Source organism: Alexandromys fortis, unplaced genomic scaffold (genome assembly GCF_014885135.2).
Source record: "Alexandromys fortis isolate MF-2015 unplaced genomic scaffold, M_Fortis_MF-2015_v1.1 scaffold_306, whole genome shotgun sequence".
Taxonomy (NCBI): domain Eukaryota; kingdom Metazoa; phylum Chordata; class Mammalia; order Rodentia; family Cricetidae; genus Alexandromys; species Alexandromys fortis.
The window spans coordinates 559219-579236 of NW_026068196.1; the positions used below are offsets into that span (position 1 = coordinate 559219).

General features: G+C 39.0%; 1 protein-coding gene and 1 long non-coding RNA gene across 4 annotated transcripts in view; one reads left to right on the plus strand and one right to left on the minus strand.

Annotated features, from left to right (window-relative positions):
* The window catches only part of LOC126492996 (cytochrome P450 3A31-like), a 287886-nt gene that overhangs the window by 267208 nt on the left and 660 nt on the right, over nt 1-20018 (minus strand). Inside the window, exons 2-10 of one of the 3 annotated variants that reach the window (XM_050129721.1) lie at nt 18191-18284; nt 17488-17540; nt 16824-16923; nt 12435-12548; nt 12141-12229; nt 9714-9862; nt 6721-6848; nt 4288-4354; nt 719-879 (exon numbers count right to left, since the gene is read on the minus strand). In XM_050129721.1, coding sequence (XP_049985678.1) covers nt 719-879; nt 4288-4354; nt 6721-6848; nt 9714-9862; nt 12141-12229; nt 12435-12548; nt 16824-16923; nt 17488-17540; nt 18191-18284 — 955 coding nt within the window. Of the gene's footprint in view, nt 1-718; nt 880-4287; nt 4355-6720; nt 6849-9713; nt 9863-12140; nt 12230-12434; nt 12549-16823; nt 16924-17487; nt 17541-18190; nt 18285-20018 lie in introns of those variants that run through there. The other 2 variants (XM_050129720.1, XM_050129724.1) reach the window with 2 other exon arrangements.
* Nucleotides 1-20018, plus strand: part of LOC126493002 (uncharacterized) — a 236485-nt gene that overhangs the window by 78188 nt on the left and 138279 nt on the right. The gene's annotated exons all lie outside the window — the stretch shown is intronic.

Here is a 20018-nt window from a genome sequence, read left to right on the forward strand (position 1 = left end):
ATCAAAATGCTCAATTCTGACCATGGTAAAAATCACAGTGAAAACAGGATCCATTACTCAGTCCTATGCTATGTTGCTGGTCCAGCCTTCTGTCTGTTCCTTCAGGGCTTCCTGTGAGCTCTGAAGAGAATGACAAACCAGACAGCCCATTCCGCAGACTACATATCCTCACACCCCACAGCCTCTCAGTTTCAGGAGATTTGTAACGACCCGTGTGGGTAACATGCGATTATTACTTTATGGGAGTTTTGGATAGGTCATAATGTATGGTTAAGAGTTTGACTCAGGCCACCTATGAGTGGAGAGAGAGATGTGTAGGGCAGAGAGCTAAATCACTCTGCCCCGCTCAGCCCAGCCAAGGGCAGTCACACTCAGACAACAGTGTGAGCAGGCAACAGCACACTCCGCAGCATCAGCACAGGTGACAACCCCGACACTTGAGTAACCAATGCTCACACTTTCATGCCACTGTGATTTTGTGGGTGTCTCTTGGTAGTTTTTAATGACAGATAATGAAAGAAGATGTATGAACATTCATCTATAAAGATGTTACGATCCTAAAAGCAGTGTCTGGTGCCTGTTTCCCATTCACTCATCTCGTCAGATCTTTCTTAAATAGAACTGGAAAAAGAATCAATGCTTATCACCCTGTGCAAAGATTCTCACCTAATGTGAAAAAGAGCCAGACTGCCCATTCCAGGTCCCATATCCTCCTCACCTTATTGGGTAGAGCAACATCAATTTTATCCTGCAGTTTCTTCTGGACATCAGGGTGAGTGGCCAGTAAATACATAGCAAAGGAAAGAGCGCTGCTAGTGGTCTCATAGCCAGCAAAAATAAAGAAAACAGACTGGGCCACAATTTCCAGATCAGATAAACCTGGAGGGAAAGGGAAAACATTTTATTTCATTTATTTTTACATTGATTGATTGATGTGTGTGCAGAGTCTAAGCAAGCCAAAATATGTGTTTAAAAGTTAGAGGAGAACTTGCAAGAGTGAATTCTATTTTTGTACCATCTGTGTCTTGGGGTTTGAACTCAGGTCTTTGGGCTTGGCAGAAAGTGACTTTACCTACTGAGTCATCTCATCAGTCCAGGACATACATTTTGGGTTAAGGAGGTGAGTATAAATCATGGTTTAGATGAGGAGCAACCCAAAGAAAAATTACAAATCTCTACTGAGAACATGAAAAACAATTCAGGGTCATATCAGGCTTATTTTTAATTCCCTGACAAGGGGATAAAATGGAAAAGTCATTTTAACACAGTTTCCCTAAGGTCTATGTTTCCCTTGTCCATCTGCTCCTCATACCAACCCCCTTAACAGCACCATACTTTTGCACTCTATAGAGAAAGCATGTCTACTTAGTATGGCAGTGTCTTTAGCACACCTCTGGATGACTGGGTATGATTATAGAAAACATCTACATGCTTTCTTCAATTTATTTCCTCTCTTTGTAAGAATAAAAAATTTCTAGTACTTCTTTACAGACAGATAAGTATGGCACATTTAAACTTTAATTCTGCTTAATTAAAAATTATTATGTGTGCATGAATGAACGATGCATGAGGTGTGCATGTGTTCGTGAGTGCGCATGTGAGAGTACATTAGTAGTGTGTATATGACTGTATGTGAGTGTGTATGAGTGGTGTGTGTGAGTGTGGTATGTGTGCGTGTATATGAGTGTGGTTTGTGTATGTGGTGTATTTGTATCAGTACTTGGTGGTGTTGGGGGCAAGAGCAGGATGTCTCACAGACGTCAGCAGAACTGTCTAGACACTTGACTAGTCATTGTTCACAATCTTATGCCACTGTGATTTTGTGGATGTCCTCTTCTGTCATGTTCTTTGTTATTTCCTTGTAATAGGGTTTTTTACTGATATGGAAGCTTTCTTTGTCAGCTGTACTGGCTGGTCAGAGTTTAATCTTCTCTCTGTCTCTTTCTTCAGAAGCATGGGGACACATGTCCAACCATGCCTGGCTTTGTATATGGTTTCTGGGGATTAAAATTCAAGGTCTTGTGCCTGTGTAGCAAGTGTTTTTAACTATTGACCCATCCAAGCCAGCCCCAAGAAATCTATTTTATAAATAAAATAGAGAACTCTTCCTTAGAAAACATGAAATTATTCTTGGTAAAAATATAACTTGAAACACTTTGAATGAGCATCAATACAAAGGCTTGAGTGTATGGAACATCAATAGATCTGTGAACTAAATACACTTCAGGTAATCCATGTCAATGGTATTAAAAATTCTCAAAGTATAGTCAGCAGACTCTACATAGCAGTTAGTGAAAATGAAATACAAAGTCTCCAAGCAAGCTTACATTTCTCAAACCAAAATAACAACTTTGATGCGGAGTGATGTTTTTGTGAACAATCTTCCTCGATAAACTAGAATTTCTAGTCTTCCCAAATGGTTGATAACAGAAGTTATGCTAATTAAGAAGCTACAGAGGTGGTGACTGACCTCATTCTAAACAATGAACTAGTGTAGCTGGAGGAAAAAAAAAACGCCAGAAGAAGGAGCATTGAGCATGGAACACACAAAACGCGTGTCCATAAAATAAGGTTAGCAATGCTTATTCAATCACGGCTGAATATCATCTGCTTTGTATTTCCCCTCCCCACTCTGCTTTATGCTTCAGCTCAGGACCACACAGCTCCTGAAAACAGCTGCTCTCCCTCTTGGGTTTTAATCTGCACAGTTGCTCAGCTCAGTTAAGCACTAAACAGTTAGGCATTGAGCAAGAGGTGGAGTGGGACCTTTAGAAACAAACAGCCTGCTGACATTGCAAATTCAAAACTGAAAAATAAACAGTGGAAAATGAATGTTTGCAGAGTTTATAGAGCTCTTGTTTGCTAACTATGATGTCTGTGGTGTTCTCAGTGGGAAGATGGCCAGTCAGATTCTTTGTCCTAGTGAACATGAAGCTTATGTTATTGTTTTGGTTTGAATGTCAAGTGCCCTCTCAATCTCATTTGTCTGCTCAATCTCATTTGTCTGGACACTTGGTCTCCAGATGGCGATGATGCTTGTGAAGAAGGCTGTAGCTTCCTTGCAGGAACTGGGTTGCTGGGATGGGACCTTGAGGTTTGGTAGCCTGACTACACTTCCTGGTCACTCTATGCTGTTCCTGTGACTGGGCTAATCCCATGTGTTGTAAGTCTCCAAAAATGAATGAACTATCAGCTTGAACAACAAGTCAAACTAGACTCTCTCTCCTTTAGATTTATGATTCTCACAGAAAGAGGAAAATTACCAGTGCATAAAAGTAGAGGTGCAAAAACTCATAACTTTGCTCTCTCTGTAGTAGCCAAGCAGAAATACAAAGCTCTTTAATTTTAATGGATCCATATTTAATTAGTTTAGAAAGGAATTAGGAGTTCATAAGCAAGGGCTTATACACTGAACAAATGTCATTGAATCTGTGTTTCAGTGTAAATTATGATGGGAAGGGAACAGGATTAATGTATGATTATGATTATGTTGGGGAGAGAGAGAGAAAGAGAGAGAAAAAGAAACAGAAGAAGAAGCAGCAGAAGAAACAAAAGAAGCAGGAGAAGGAGAGGAAGAAGGAGAAGAAGAAGTTGGAAGATAAGAGAAGGAAGAGAATGGGGAAAGAAGAAACAAAAGAAGGAATGTGTCAAGAAAGAGAGAAAAAAGAAAACAATGAAACAAAATGGCAGATAGCTGTCTCTCCCTTACAATGGGACTCCTAGCCGCATAAGAAAGGATGGAATTAGAAAGCCATCATTCTCCAACTATCACTGCAGTGGTTCCTCAAAAGCCATCCATGATGAGAAAATGAGTAGATAAAAAACTACTAAGAGTGGTGGGATATGTGTCTAGTCCCAAGGCTTTCTCCACCTGTTCCTTATCAACTACACAGGAAATCAGAGTGCGGCTATAAATCAAGGTTTCCAATGACCATTACCAATGTGGGGCTGTTCCTTTTGCTCCATGTCTAGATACAAATCTCCAGGCAGGACTTTTGACTCAGTGGGTCTAGACGAGGCCTAGATGGTATTGGTTCTGTTGCATGAGATGCAGAGACCACTGATGACCTCCAGTTCTAAGCTGCATATGCATGGCTGCCGTTCAGGCTTTGAACACAGTAACAATCCTGTGCTTTTAGAAAGTTATTCTGGCTGAATATATAATATCCACAAACATGTTATTCTGTATTTTGCAGACATATTCATCTGCCTGGGTAACCGCTTGCCATTTCCAGAACAAATATCTGTCTTTGTGGTACCACATCAGTAGATACCATCTTTGCTTACCGTGATAAGACTCTTTGTCTTTGGAATTCTGGGAGTTGATCATCAGCTGAAGAAAATCTAATCTTTGCTGAAAGAAAATAGTTTTGAAGGTGCAAAGTCAGTTGTGTGGTCAGAGAGGGTCACAAGTGCAGAACTAGCTATGCTTCTGAAGAAAATATTTATTTCAGACCAGAAATCTCACTAGAGTCCTAGATCCAGTGGTAAGCACATATGACATATGTCCACATATCAGCTTTGGAGAGCAGAATGCTTTTTTAAGTGAACTCTGGCTGTGTGTCCAGCAGCTCTGGTCTTTGCTATTCTTGACCCTTTAGGTCCTCAACAGTCCTGATAGTCTCTTTCCATTCACATGTGTGCTCACACAGAAGAACATTCTAGACTTCAGTCTACGTCCTTCTATCTGAATACTGAATCATTTTTGTATAGAGGAAACTTGTGCCATTTACAAATTTCATCAGGAGATTTGGGGTGAGCATCTTGAAATGTTCCAACAAGTAGTATCTGGGGGTTTAATCCAGTGTTGCCCCTATGATGGATGGACGTCCTTATTTTGGAACTCAGGCTGTATGTAACAAAGCCTGGATTACGGGATAAGCCTGGTGCCCACTTCAAGCCAGAAGAAGCTCAAATTTAGTTGAGACCAGCCAGGCAGGTTGACACGTACTTGTATTCCCAGCTTTTGGGTCAGGATGACTGAGAAGAGGCAGAACTGCACAGTTATACAGTGTCTCCAAAAATTAAAAGCTAAAAATAAAGCAGACCGAATGGCATCAGATAACTTAAAATGGAATTTCTGGGGAACATTTATAAAATAATAGGTTTGGAACTGAAATTTTACCAGTGGGTGAATTAAAGTTTCTAGAAAGTAATGTTTAAATAGAAAAGTTTTTCCTTTTAGAAAGGATATGGTAATTTTTGTCTCACCTTTTTATTTTATTTATTTATTTATTTATTTATTTATNAAGAAGAAGAAGAAGAAGAAGAAGAAGAAGAAACTGGATCTACTTTGGAAAAGACATTTCTTTCTTTTTTTATTGAAAAAATTTCCCCCTCCTCCCTGCCTTTCTTTTCCCTCCCTCTCCCCCCATTCCTCTCCTCCTCCCTCTCCAGTCTGAAGAGCAGTCAGGGTTCTCTGCCCTGTGGGAAGTCCAAGGTCCTCCCCCCTCCATCCAGGTCTAGGAAGGTGAGCATCCAAAACAAAGCCAGTACATGCAGTAGGATCAAAAACCCATTGCCATTGTCCTTGGCCTCTCATCAGCCCTCATTGTCTGCCATGTTCAGTCTCACATTTTAATAAAGATTCATTCTTATTTCTGTTTTTATGTGTGTCTCTGTGTGGGTGTGTGCATATGTGAGTGCAAGTGCCCATAAATGCCAGAAGCGGGGACTGGAGTCCATGAAGCTAATGTACAGGATGAGATGAACCCCAAGCCTCACCAAATGTGGGCACTGGAAACTAAATTCTGGTCCTCAGCAAGAACAGGCCAACTGCTAACTGCTGAGTCATTTCTTCGGCCGTCTCATCCCGTTAATTAAAAAAGTTATGTTAAGGTATACTTAAAAAATTAAAAGTACACATATCAATGGGCACAATGGGGTTTGATACATGCATACACATATATTTACATACTAGCATATAATGTAAGCTGTTCAAATTAGGTTAAACATATTTTCAGATGTTTATTATTTATTCATGACAGAACACTCAAGTCCATTCCTCTAATAGCCTTTGGAATTTCTAAGATAGCTCCAATAAACGTGGGAGTAATCTGTCTCCTACACAACCTAATGCCATTATATGACCAGCAGGAAGGTGGCTGGAATATATGTGAGTTATAATTTTTAGATGTTTGCTCATCTTTCCATCCTGGTGTGAACTAAGATCACAGAAGACCTTAATCCTTGAAGAAACGAGCCATTAACAATGGGATCTCCTGATCCAACACCAAAGTGACAAATTCTGTTCCCAACATGTAGCTCTATAGTAGGGTTGAATTGGATACCCAGGATGCCTTGGCCAATGTTCAAGGACAATGTGTTTGCCAACTATGCATATGGTCCTGAGTTTTATCCTCAGCACCAAGGAAATTATAAATTTTAATTTTTTGAGTTATATCCTTAAAGTTTTTCATAATCCCTTTAAATAATTTATAACCTTACAAATGCAAGAAATTTTTTCTGGCATGTGAATTTCTCATCTCAAAAATATTAATTTAATGGCAAATTAGTCATAATATGTATCATTTGATTCTAAATGCTTTTTCTTGACTTATTTTACATTTCTATTCCCAATGCTTCATTTTTTTTCAAAATATAAAAATTCCTCTGTTCTTAACCTAGTCTAATATTTAAAATTATGTGGAACATATATGCACAAACAAATGCCTTAACATTTTATCAATAAATGAACAGCATCATGTGATCAGTAATTACCTTTTCTTTATCTCGCATGCGAGTCTCTTTCATTTGTTCTACAGAAGTTTTAAAAAAGCTTATGACATCATTTGGAAACACGGTCATTTTGAGAGCATCGTATACTGGGATAAGGAATGGAAAGAGTACTAGAGGGGAGAGAAAGGATGAACCATGGTGAAAATACACAGTGTACCAGGAACAATTACATTTATTCTGACACTCAAAACATCAAAAGTTAGTAGGACCTCAACCAAGCCTTGCCCTTTTTTCAGGTTCCAGACCACTGACTGGGAAAGGGCACGGACATAGAGGTGATATCAATGGTGCTTGCTCAATGGTTTCAGGGTTAAATTCCTTGACCTCTCTCCCTTGACACGTTAGATCAAGGTCTTTTTGGATAGATCAGGCTTCAGTCCAGCGCTCAAGAAAGAACTTTCAAGACTGGAGAGATGGCTCAGTTGGTAAAATGCTTGCTTTGCAAGTGTGAGGATCTGTCTTCACTTCCCAGAACCCAGGCTAAGAGCCAAGTGCAGTGGCTCAGCAATGGCAGGATGAGAGGTGGAGACAATGAATTCCTGGAAGCTGAACAGCCAATTAGCCCAGCCTACTTGGTGAAGTTCCGAGCCAGTGAGTCCCTGTTTCCAACAAGGGGGAAAGAATGAGCTATGACATACAAGTTTTTTTTATTTTACGTGTATGTAAGTATGTGGATATGGTATGTACATGTAGACACAGAGAGACAGGCAGGTAGGCAGATAAAGGCAGGCAGACATAGACACACACAGAGAGAATGTGTTTTCAGGTTAGAAATATCATAGTCGGCATTCTTCACTTATCAGGGAATGAAATCAGGAATCGACAATAGAAGAAAAATCGGGAAAGTACTATATAAATTGATCATCACCACACTCTGCCAGAACCAAAAGGTCAAGAACTATGGGGCAATTCCACATTGTGTTGAAATGAAAAGAGAAAAAAGGCATGGTATAAACAACTGTAGGGATTTGTGAGATGACTCAGAATGCAAATCTTTTACTGTGGAACCTGACTAAGTTGTTCCCTGGAACCCATGGTAGACAGAGATACCTGAGTCCCACATCTTGCCCACAAATGTTCACAATGCAGCTCTACTTATACAGGTACACAAATAATAACAACATCAACACTAATAATAGTACTACCAATAAAGAAATCCCTTATGAAGATGGAGACAAAACAGCATTCAGAAGAAAATTTGAGTGTTGAAAAAACCTGATCTTTAATGGCAACACTTTATGAAGAGTACCATTAAGAGAGAAAAACACACTTTGGCCGGAGTAGGAGTGGATGTTAAGACCAAAGTGGGAACTAATAAAATTTAAAAAAAAGACAGAGAGGAAATCAGCAAAAGCAAAAGTTGCTTCTTCAAAAATATCCTTAGAAACAGTTAACTACTAGCTGGCATCGTTCTAGAAATAGAGTGATCACTCAAATTACTAGCGTGTAAGTTTTAGGGGAATTAAACACACAAGGGCATATTAAGTCATTCTATTAGTAATTGGAAGATTATGAGAATTGCTTTAATTACAAAGTTAAGCTAGGATGTACAAATTCCTAGAAATACACAAACTATAGAAATTGACTAAAAATAGATGCATAACATGTAATAGACCTGTGACAATATGAGAAAAAATTAATAATAGAAGGCCCTTCACATGGAAAACCTAAGACCAAAAGATTTCAGTGGTGAATTCTTCCAATTTACAGAAGACCCAATGCCAATTTCCCCCAAACATTTCCAAAACACAGAGAAGTGAAACATCTTCAAAATTCTCTATAGGGTCACAGTGCCCTTAATTCCATGATCAAATTGATACCAAACTAACACAGCAGACATCTGCTGTGTAATAGAGCCATGTCAATACAAATGAAAATGAGCAAAACAGGTTCATAGATGCAAAACATTTTTTAGATGAGCCAATATTATTTAAAAGTGTTTAAAGGAACTTCCAGGATTATATGATTACATTATATTTTCAATATCTACCTATCTTTATCTGTCTGTCTGTCTGTCTATCTATTTATTTATTTCGAGACAGCATTTCTCTGTGTAGCCTTGGCTGTCCTGGAACTTACTTTGTATACCAGACTGGCTTCTAGCTAACAGTGATCCATCTGTGTGTACCTCTCAAGTGCTAGGATTAAAGGTTTTCACTACCATTACTCCAAACACTTAGCATAATTTATCAGTTTGTTATTGTTATTATTTTATTATTTTTAATTGACATGTAAGTGTGTGTGCCTGCATGTGAGTTTGTGCATCTGAGTGAAGGTGTTCTTGCATGAATTACAGATGATTGTGATTCCCCTGACATGAATTCCGGGGACTATTTCGGGTGCTCTGGAAGACCAGCAAGTACTCTTAACATCTGAACCATCTCTCCAGTCTAAGTACATAGATTACATTAAACATTAATATAAAACTCATCACTTCCAGTTGAGTATATGTCCAAAAGAAATGAAAATTGTTGTTCAAACTTGAATAAGAATATTCAGAGCAACATCATTAATAACAGCCATAAGTTTGAAAAATTCCAAATGTCCATCAATAACAAATTTAACCTTGAAAAGAAAGGACATACTGAAACATCCTTCAAGATGCAGGAGCTTTTGAAAACATATAGAAAACCAGAAACAAAAGATGGTAAATTATACAATTCCATTTACAAGAAATATTGCTTACACCAGAGGAAGGCAGGGAGCCAACAGCTAAACATGCAGTGTGTCTGACTTGCCAAAAGTATTCCTTAGCTGACCATAGTGATGACTGTGAATATCTTCATGAATCAGCCTACTTAGATGGGCCATGCACAATGCACGTGAGATAAAGTTCACAAAACCAGGAGTAGAGAGAGAGGAGGGGAGAGAGGATCAGGGGAATGAAAATGGCTGATAGTCGTTATAAAATGTATGAAACCATCAAACAATAAACATGGGAAAAAACAGAAATAATGAAATGGTAGTTCACATACTCACTGAGAGGAAGAATGGATCCAAGAAATTAATTTTTAAGAGCTTTTTCACTTTCTGTACAAAGGGATTTTGTGGATTGTTGAGGGAATCAACATTTACTCCGAATGATGTGCCGGTGATCACATCCATGCTGTAGGCCCCGAAGAGGCTGAATTAAGAGACACATGGAAATTAACATCTATGCCTCCTCTTATTCCTTCTAACATACATAATGGATAACTTGGGAGTAAATTCACAAGCCAGGGAATGGCAGACATTGCCAGGACCCCTTCTGTGATGGATCTAGGCCTCCATCACATTCTCTGGTGAGAAGTTGATCAGAAGACGGTGTTAATACTGATTTTGCACTGGGTTGTGATGTGGATGTGGTGAGGGTTAGCTTTAGTTGCCAACATGACACCATCTAGATTTATCTGGGAAGAGATTTGCAGTATGAAGTTGTCTGCCTCAAGTTGGCATTTGGGAATGTCTGTGACGGATTGCTTTGACTGCACTAATGAATGTGGAAAGAGACAGTCCCCTTTGGGCAGCACCTTTCCCTGGGCTTAAGTCTCTGACTGCATAAGGGTAGAAAAGGTAAACTGAGCACAAATGTGAATGTATTTCTCTCTATTCTTCACAGGGGATGTAACTAGGGGCTTCAAGTTCCTGCCTTGACTTCCCTGTAACAACATTGACTGGAACATGGAACTGTGAAATTTTATGAACTCTTTCCCCCTAAACTTGCCTTCTTTTCAGGGAATTTTACCACTGAAGTAGATATGAGAATAAAATAGACATCAGGAAACACAGAGTCATAGAAATAGACAGATCTAGAATCAGACAAACTGCACAAGTGTTAATGAAGTGTTGGTGATAAAGAATTAGGAAACACGAAGTCCCAATAGGACAATGCCCAGGACACTAAGAAAGAGAACACTATGTCAGGAATTTGTGCATCACTGGTATCTGTGCCCAGAGCCAATTCATCTTCAGTACAACACATAACAACTGTTATTTATCCCCTGGAGCACGGCACATGCTCCAGGTACTGACAGATTAGCCTTTCCCAGTACCGGGGAGCTGACAGTGCTCTGAGGGCAGAAGTGTTGCTGTACGTTGTGAAAATCAGCAATATTCCTGGCAAAGACACCAGAGAAAACCTCTACTATGTGCCCACATGTTCCTTATTCATGAAGAGAGCTGTGTGTTTTATCAGTGTTTCTTGAATAACTCAAAAGGCCCTAGTTTATTCAAGAAAATGATCCAGCAGCAATGCTTACTTCCTTACTGGGACTTCACTCTTTGGAAATGGGTTAAAAAAGAAATAGTGGGTTGGTTACATTTTCATTTATCGACTCTGGGTGAAACATGCATGTGCACCTGCTCCCGTGCGGTGTCTGTGTCTCTGTGTGTGTGTATTTATGTGAGCACACTTGTACCATGCCGTACATACACAGGACAACTTGTGGGAGTCAGTTCTCTCTTTCCTCTGTCTGGGTCCTGGGGATCAAACTCAGGTCCTCTGTCTTGGTGACAAGTTCCTTTACCCACTGTGCCATCTCGCTGATCCTAGGGAGTATTTACTGCTTCACTGATATTCTTCATAAGCCCAGGATGAGATATAAATTGCTCTAAGTTCTACATTTAACTTTCCTGGTGCACACACTGTGTTCTAACAGGCCTTAAATGCTTTCTCTGCTGTCTATTTTCCATGGAGTCTACACTAACAGAAGTGTTTTAAATGATGATGCTTCTTTCTAAACTATCTATTTTGTTCCCTATAATTTCCAAATTAACACTTGATAGAGAGATTAATTAAGGCTTCCATAAAAAGAAGTGGCATCCTTTCTTCTATGGCCACCCTACCTTCTCCTGGGAGATGCCCTTTTTCTCAGATGGCCTATTACAGTCATAAGGCTGTTACAAGGAGGTCTCCATTTTCCACTGGTCTCACCCTCAGCAGAAGACTGAGTTGTTGTAATCAGTTGTAACACCAACAACTCACTCCTGTCTATTTCCTGAGGCATCTTAACAACAGGAGCTTCAGCACCCTAGATGGCAGTTATAATGTCTACTAACAACTACTGTGATTTGAATGTGAAATGTCCCCCATAGGTTCATGTGTTTGAACTCTTGGATCTGAGCCTATGGTACTGTTTGGGAAAGCTCCCAATTTTAGGAGGTGGAGATTCATTAGAGTAAGTAGGTTGCTACAGCCAGATCTTGAATTTATATAGGCTGGGCTTCCTATTTCTTGAATGTTAGATGAAGTATGGTCTACTGGACTATAGCTCCTGATACCACATCTTCCTGCCACAATGGACAAGTAACCCCACGAACTATAAGCTGAAATGAAGCCTTTCTTTTTCTGGTCATTTTTGCTGTAGTAACAGAAATGCTTCTAACACAACAACCCAGCCCCCAACCACTGCGCTAGTACTTACTCTTTCGTGTTGATGGGATCCCCATTCTCCACTCCATGCCTCACGTTTCTCACCAACAAATCTGCAAATTGGTTAATGATGGGGAACATCTACACACAAAACAAAATCCCATCCATAGTGAGATGAGGGAGCTCAGTTCCAAGTGGACACAACTTTCCCAATTAATACAAAATGACATTCTTAGGAAGTTTCAACCCAGAGGACACTGATTGGAAAAGAGCTGTGATCTTCCACTCCACCTGCCCCCAGGATCTGCTCTTCATGTTTCCAATGAAGAACTTACTACTTCTTTACCTCCTTGAGTTTTCCACTGGTGAAGGTTGGAGACAACAATGTTCTCAATCTCTTCCATTCTTCATTCTCAGATAAGGTGATTGCTTTTTTCAAAAACCCAGCTGGACCCAAAACCTAAAAACCAAAACAAAAATGGTGTTGCCATATATAAACTTGAAAAATTCTACAGTTGTAAAAAAATAATGCAGGTATCATTTATTTAAAAATATTTATGATTGTATAGTTGGTTAATGTAACATGTTCAGTGAATATTTGTCTTAAATGATCCCACCTCCTGGGAGGGTTGAGCAGTCATTCAGCCAAAACATGTGGCTCTACGACTTTATAATTTAGCTCCTTACTTCTATAGAAGTTCTACATAGCTGTTTCAGGGGAACTAGATAGTAACAAGATTTTGCCCATTCTTCCAGTGTATGCCAAGTAGAAAGGAACTGATAACAACTGATGGCCTTGTAAAGACAGACCAGTGATAAACTGCAAATATTCATATTAGAAGCTTCTTGGTAAAGGGGTGATAAAAGTGATTTGAGAAAGCAATAACAGTGCTTGAAAGAATTTAGGTATTATTTGGAAGAAATAATGTAATTCAAAGTAAAATATTTTTCTTGCTCATTTTCTTAGGTGTAGATGATTGTACTTCTCTTCCCACCTTATGCTAGACTTGGCACTATCTTCTTGAATCTTAGGCCCATGAAAACATGCATTCAGTACAAAAGTGGATATTTTTTGTCATTCTGTATTTTAAATCGAGCCCATTCCCGCATTTGATGAATGAAAAAAATTCACCTGTTTTTACCTGCTGTATTAAAATTGAATTCAACGTACAATAAACTTAGAGAAAAACCAATGTTTTTAGTGTTTTTCATTCAGTGTATGCACATGTATGTTCATGTGTGTATGTGCAGAGGCAAGAGGAGGACATCAAGTGTCCTGCGTTGTCATGCTTCTGTACTCTCTTGAGACTGGGTTTCTCACAGAACCTGAAGCTCACTGTTTCGTGTAGGTTGGCTGTGAGCTCCTGGAATCCACCTGTCTGTCTCCAGTGCTGAAGTTATTATACCTGTGGCCATGCTCAACTTTTTTTTATGTGAGTCCAAATGCCTTTGTAAGATGTTAGATAAATAAATATTCAGATGAATTTCTAAGGTGACAGTAGGTAAGACCACATGAAACACAAATCACTTTCACAATCATGCCAAAGAAATGAAATACCAAAGGCTAGAGAGATGGCTCAATGGATAAGAATATTAACTGCTCTTTTAGAGGACCAGGATCTAATTTCCAAAAACCTTATGACAACTAATAATCATCTGTAACTAGTTCCAGGGGTTTTGTTGATCTCATCTAGCTCCATAGGCACTCAACATAAACATCCTGTATAGACATACATGCAGGCAAAACACCCATACTTATATCACAATAAAATAAATAAAAAAGAAGATGAAATATTTTTGGTTTGAATTTAACAAAAATGTATAGTACTGTAGAAGCTGTAAAATGATGGTGAAAGGAATAAAACAAAATTTGAAGGAATGAAGAAACATATAATATTTTGAGACCAGATAGCTCTTCCAAAGAAGATGGCTCATCAATTAAGAGAACTTTTTCTCAAACAATAAGACCCATGTTTGAATCCCCAGCACCCACATTAGAGAAAGTTAGGCATGGCTACATGTGCCATAACTACAGTGTTGAGAATAGAGACTGGTGGATCACAAGAGCTCACTGGTAAATTCAGCCAAGATGAAGCATTGACCTTTGGGTTCAGTGGGAGATTCTATCTCAAGAGAATAAGGCAGAATGCTAGAACTCGACACCTAATGTTCTGTACTTGCCTCTGCACATGTGCACATGGACACATGTATGTAGGCAATATACATACAACTCAAAGTTCTAAGATCAGTGATTTTATACAAATTCATCAAAAGGTTTAATTCATTTCAGATAGCATAGGTAAGTGGGGTTTTTATGTCTAGGCATCAATAAGCTTATTCTGAATTTGCATAAAAAGACAATGAAAGAAGAGGTAGAAAGGATTCTGAAAATAAAGAGGAACCAATTGTTCTGCCCCATGTGGAGTCACAAGGCAGCTACAACAATCAAGAGTATGTTCTGTTATAGAAGGAACAGACCCAGGGCTATGGTACTTAACAGGGAATGAGTAGTTCATCCACAGACACAGCCCCAAATGATTTTCATTCTTTCTTGGTCCTCAATACAATGATTTAATCATTGGTTTAATGAATTGACTCTTTGTAGTCTAATCTGATATGATTCCACACCAGAATGTGGTCCCCTTTCATATCTCTCTCTCTCTCTCTCTCTCTCTCTCTCTCTCTCTCTCTCTCTCTCTCTGTGTGTGTGTGTGTGTGTGTATACTTTCTTCTGTATGAGTGCAGGCATATGCATTCTATGAAGTGTGTAGAGATCAGAAGACAACCTTTGGATGTTGGTATTTAAATTTCTACCTTGTTTGAGATAGAGTCTGCTTTTTCCCAGTGCTTAAGCCAGGGCAGCTGGCCTATAAGCTTTTGGAAATTCCGTCTCTACTTCCATTTCCTCATACATCTGTGTGTGTTACCATGTCCAGTTTTTGTATGGATTATGAGGAACTGAACACAGGTTGTATTCTATGAGCTTTTATACATTGATTCATGTTCCCAGACTCCAGATATTTTCCCCCAGGTGCAAAAGTGACTCATTTAAGTCAGAAAAACTAGAAAGATGGAAGAAAAAGGGAAAAAAGAATTTTTGCCTTAAATTTGATACTTCATATAAAGCATAACACAAAACAAATCTCAGACTTAGGTTAAAATTTAAAACTGTAAAGTTTAGTAAAGATATACAAGAAACCAACAAGAAGGCTTATGGAAGAAATTTTCAGGCACACCACCACAGCATAATCCACAAAATTAAAAATAGGTATTTTGCATCCTTCAAACAAGATTCTCCCCCTCCTTACAGAAAGACTCCTGTTAAACAAACGGTAGTGAAGATATGTTGGAAACGAGTTGTTATGCACTCCTGGTTGGAGTGTTAATTTGTGCAGCCACCATGGAACCAATATAGAGGAACATCATCAGCCTAAACATTTAACTACAATACATTCCACTACACTACTGCTGGGTATAAAAGTAAAGAAACTGAACTCAGTATTCCACAGAGATACCTGAGCACCCATGGTTTTTGGTGGTTCTATTCAGAATAGCCATGGTGTAGAATCAGTTTAGATACTATTCTAGTTTGATTTTTTTTTTTGCTGTGATAAATGAGTTCCATGACCAGAAGCAACTTGTAGAGGAGAGGGTTTATTTTAGCTTACAGGCTGTAATCCATCACTGAGGGAAGCCAAGTAAGGAACTCAAGAGGTTTAGCAGAAACCAACAGAGGAACTCAAGCCAAGAGGCATGCTGCTCACTGGCTTGCTCCAAGGCTCATGTTAAGCTATCTTTTTTACATAGTCAAGGTCATTCTGCCTAGGGATGGTACCACTCATAGTGGACTGCACCCTCCTACATCAGTTAACAATCAAAAAATGCCTCATAGACACGTTCATAGGCTTATCAGACAAAGAAAATTCTTCAACTGACGTTCCCCCCTTTTTTAGCATAGGTCAAGCTGACAATCAAGATTAGTTGTCACAGGTGCCTATCAATAGGTAAATGGATAAAGAAATGGATACACACACAAATGGAGTTTGGTTCAGTCATAAGGAAGAACAAAACTATATCATTTGAATGAAATTAGATGGAACTGGACACCATCATGTTAAGAGAAATAAGCCAGATTCAGAAACACACATCACATGCTTCTTCTTGTATACCATACCTATATTAGATTTTTTAAATGCCATGGAAATAGAAGGGGGTATATTTGGGAAGAAGACCAGCAGGAGAGAGGAGGGAGAGGGAAAGGGAGATGTAAGATGGTAATGGTAAGATATTTATAAAGTGCATTATATATGGTAAGAAATGTCATAAGAAAATTATTTTTTCAAAATAAATATATGCTAATAAGGAAGAAAATAAACATAGATTCCAATTAATAAAAAAGGCATGACCACAAATGCTTGTAACCCCAGCTGTGTGAGGGCAGAGACAGAAAAATGTCGAGGGCTTCTGGCAGCCAGTTTAACTCTAAGTTCAGTGAGAGACTCCATAAGAGAACGAGAGAGTGAAAGAGCAGGGAACCTGTGACCTTTCTCTGGTTTCCTGTATGCATCAGGCAGGGACATCTACACATGTGTGCATATACTAAACATCTACTATACACATGCCATACATCCCAAACCCTCCCACACATACACAAAGTCACATGAAGACCGAAACATCCAACTAATGCATAAGTACATGAGTAGATGCTGGAATAATTTAAGAAATGGATGCCTACCCGGCGATTTGTGAAGGTAGAATAACATTCCTTTATCAGCACTGATTTGATCATTTCTGGATCCATGATAGCCAAAACAGGCTGTCGGCCTTCATAAAACCTGCATCGGCAAAGCAGAGAGGATTCAACCAACCAGCTAGATTCTGCTTCTGGCACGCTCAGAACCCAGATGCTGACCCAGATGTTACATGATCCATAATCCAAATTGTGCAATACACGATTATATATGCTCCTAGTTCAAGTCAGGAATTTGGACCACATATCACAGGAGTCTCATGAAATGAAGTATAATGTCGCTCATGCAGGGAGGGGCAAACACAAAATAGCTCTACAAAATTCACAACTAGAAATAAAGGGGAGGAAAGTCTGGGTGATGTACAACATGAATATTGAGCTGAATAGCCAGACACCAGACAGAAAAATCAGGTGAGCCATCCCAGGGTGATCAAGTCTGAGAGAAAAGTTAAAATATGTAACTTTTATCAGAAGAATTCAGTCTGTGAACATGGTACCTGGAGACACATGGGACCTCTGGTAAGAAAAACCTCTGAGATCCTTGTAATCATACCCTCAACTCAAGAGGCTGTGGGCTATGGTTGTCTTCTAGGCACTGAGACACTTGACCATTTCAAGTAAAACCAATAAAAGCTTCCAGAACACTTACCCCCATATTTTCCCATATTTTTCATGGCATTGTCTGTCAAACTCCCAAAATCCCTGGGAACAGAAAGAAAATTAAAACATATTATTATTATTACATTTATTTATTTGGTGTGTGTGTGTGTGTGTGTGTGTGTGTGTGTAGAACAGAGAACCACCTATGGTAGTCAGTTCTTATCTCTCACTGTATGGGTTCCAAGGATCAAACTCAAGTAGTCAGGATCGGTGGAAGACACATTTATCAACTGAGCCATCTTGTTGCTCCTGACTATTATTTTAAGAAGACTGCTCTTGTCTCTATTCGGATTGTCTATAGCTAAATAATTTGAGTCTCATTAAGTCATGCTAACTATCCATCACCGACAAAAAGAGGATGGCCCTTATCCCAAGGTGTTTAAGTGGGAGGGAGAGAGAATATAGGAGATATTTGAAAAGATTCCGGAGGCATTACTGTCTCTTGGTAGAATATGTACTGGGGAAAAAAAAAAAAAACAAATTTTTGTTTGAGGCTCACAAATCTGAACAAGTCCTTAACATGAGAATAGGTATGACAGAGGTCTGAGCTGATCAAGTGCACGAACCCGAGGCTCCAAAGACAATAATAGTAAAATCTGAGAATTTTAATCCAAGATTTGGCCTTGCTAATGGAAGGAACTAAGACAGTTTTCACAACCATGAGTCAAGCAGGGTGCTCAAGCAACACTTACATTTCGGTATGCAAGAATGTTTCCCACAAAAGGCAGTGGCTTGGGTCCAGAAATCCCCAAGTTCTTAAAAGTCCCATGTGTATAGGTTCCGTACCTGTGAAGTGGGAGGTCAAGTTTAGGGATCACTACTGTGTGTTATGCAGGCTTGCCAGTTCAGACACAGAAACTGTAACATTCAGGTTGGAGTGAGGGATAACATGCTTGGTAACAAAGAACGACAAAAATGTCAATGTCAACAATTAGTTTTGATCTTTATTTTTACCTCCACATTTTCTGAGAGACTCCCCAAGCCCACAAATACGAAACACAAAAAGTAGATGAATTGTTTTGGCTCTAACTCATAAAGTAAGTTATTTACAAATCTCCCTAAATGTCACTGTTAATGTGAGAATCCGGTTAGAATACTTCCACATGTGGAGACTGAGGGGACGTCAGTGGGTCTGTCCTTCTAGTGATCTTCAGTGGGGGCTGAAATCCACAAGCATGTCTGAGAATTTTTCCTTGAGAGGAGAGGAATATTTTATGCTTCCTCCTAACTCAGTGCTTTTCAATCTTTCTAATGCTGTGACCATTTAATCCAGTTCTTTATGCTGTGGTGACCCCCAACCATAAGGTTATTTCATTGCTACTTTGTATCTGTAATTTTGCAACTATTATGACTCTTAATGTAAATATCTGATATGAAGGATATCTGATATGTGACTCCTCTGAAAGGGTCATTTGACCCCAAAGGGGTCACGACCCATAGGTTGAAAATGACTGTCCTAACCCATACCTGGATAGAGTTTATGTCATCACTGGCCCATTCTCTTTCTTATCCACCTACTCTGAGAAATTCACATGACCTGATGGACAAGCACAGCAGAAACTGCTGAACTGAAGAAAACCAGCTAAGGAAGTTTATTTCAAAGCACACACACAATCTATCCCATGCATTTGCTTATGCATTATGCTTGCATTTTTCTCACTTAGAAACAGATGAAATCACTTTATACAATCAGTTGTCACAAATACTGAGAGCAACAGCCCCACTTTAACCTTCTGGAAGAAGACTGCTGGTCATATCTCATAGAAGTTCTAGGATCAAATAGAATGAAATAAAACTTTTTCAATTAATTGTAAAGCATGATCATATGGGAAAGATATAGACACAATATCTTAAATATTTTCTTCAAAGAATAAAACCACGTTTGAGATTCTATTTCTATTCTATCATAGAAATTTCTATTTCCACATTGCTATGAACATTTATCCTTTATTAAAGTTATTTTTATCGATTTTTCTGAGCTCTACATTTTTCTCTGCTTCCCTTCTTGCCTCTCCCGTACCCTTCAACACTCTCCCAAGGTCCTCATGCTCCCAGTTTACTCAGGAGATCTTGTCTTTTTCTACTTCCCATGTAGACTAAATCTATGCATGTCTCTCTTATGGTCCTCATTGTTGTCTAAATTCTCAGGGATTGTGATTTGTGGGCTGATTTTCTTTGCTTTATGTTTAAAAACCACTTATGAGTGAGTACATGTGATAATTGTCTTTCTGGGTCTGGATTACCTCACTCAAAATGATGGTTTTTTTTTTTTTTAGCTCCATCCATTTTCCTGCAAAATTCAGGATGTATTTATTTTTTTCTGCTGTGTAGTACTCCATTGTGTAAATGTACCACATTTTCCTTATTCATTCTTTGGTCTAAGGGAGCTTAGGTTGCTTCCAGGTTCTGACTATGACAAACAATGCCGCTATGAACATAGTTGAACATATGTCCTTGTGGCACTATTGAGCACATGGGACCACACTATATACCTCCTGCAGCAGAGGACTCAGGTGAAGA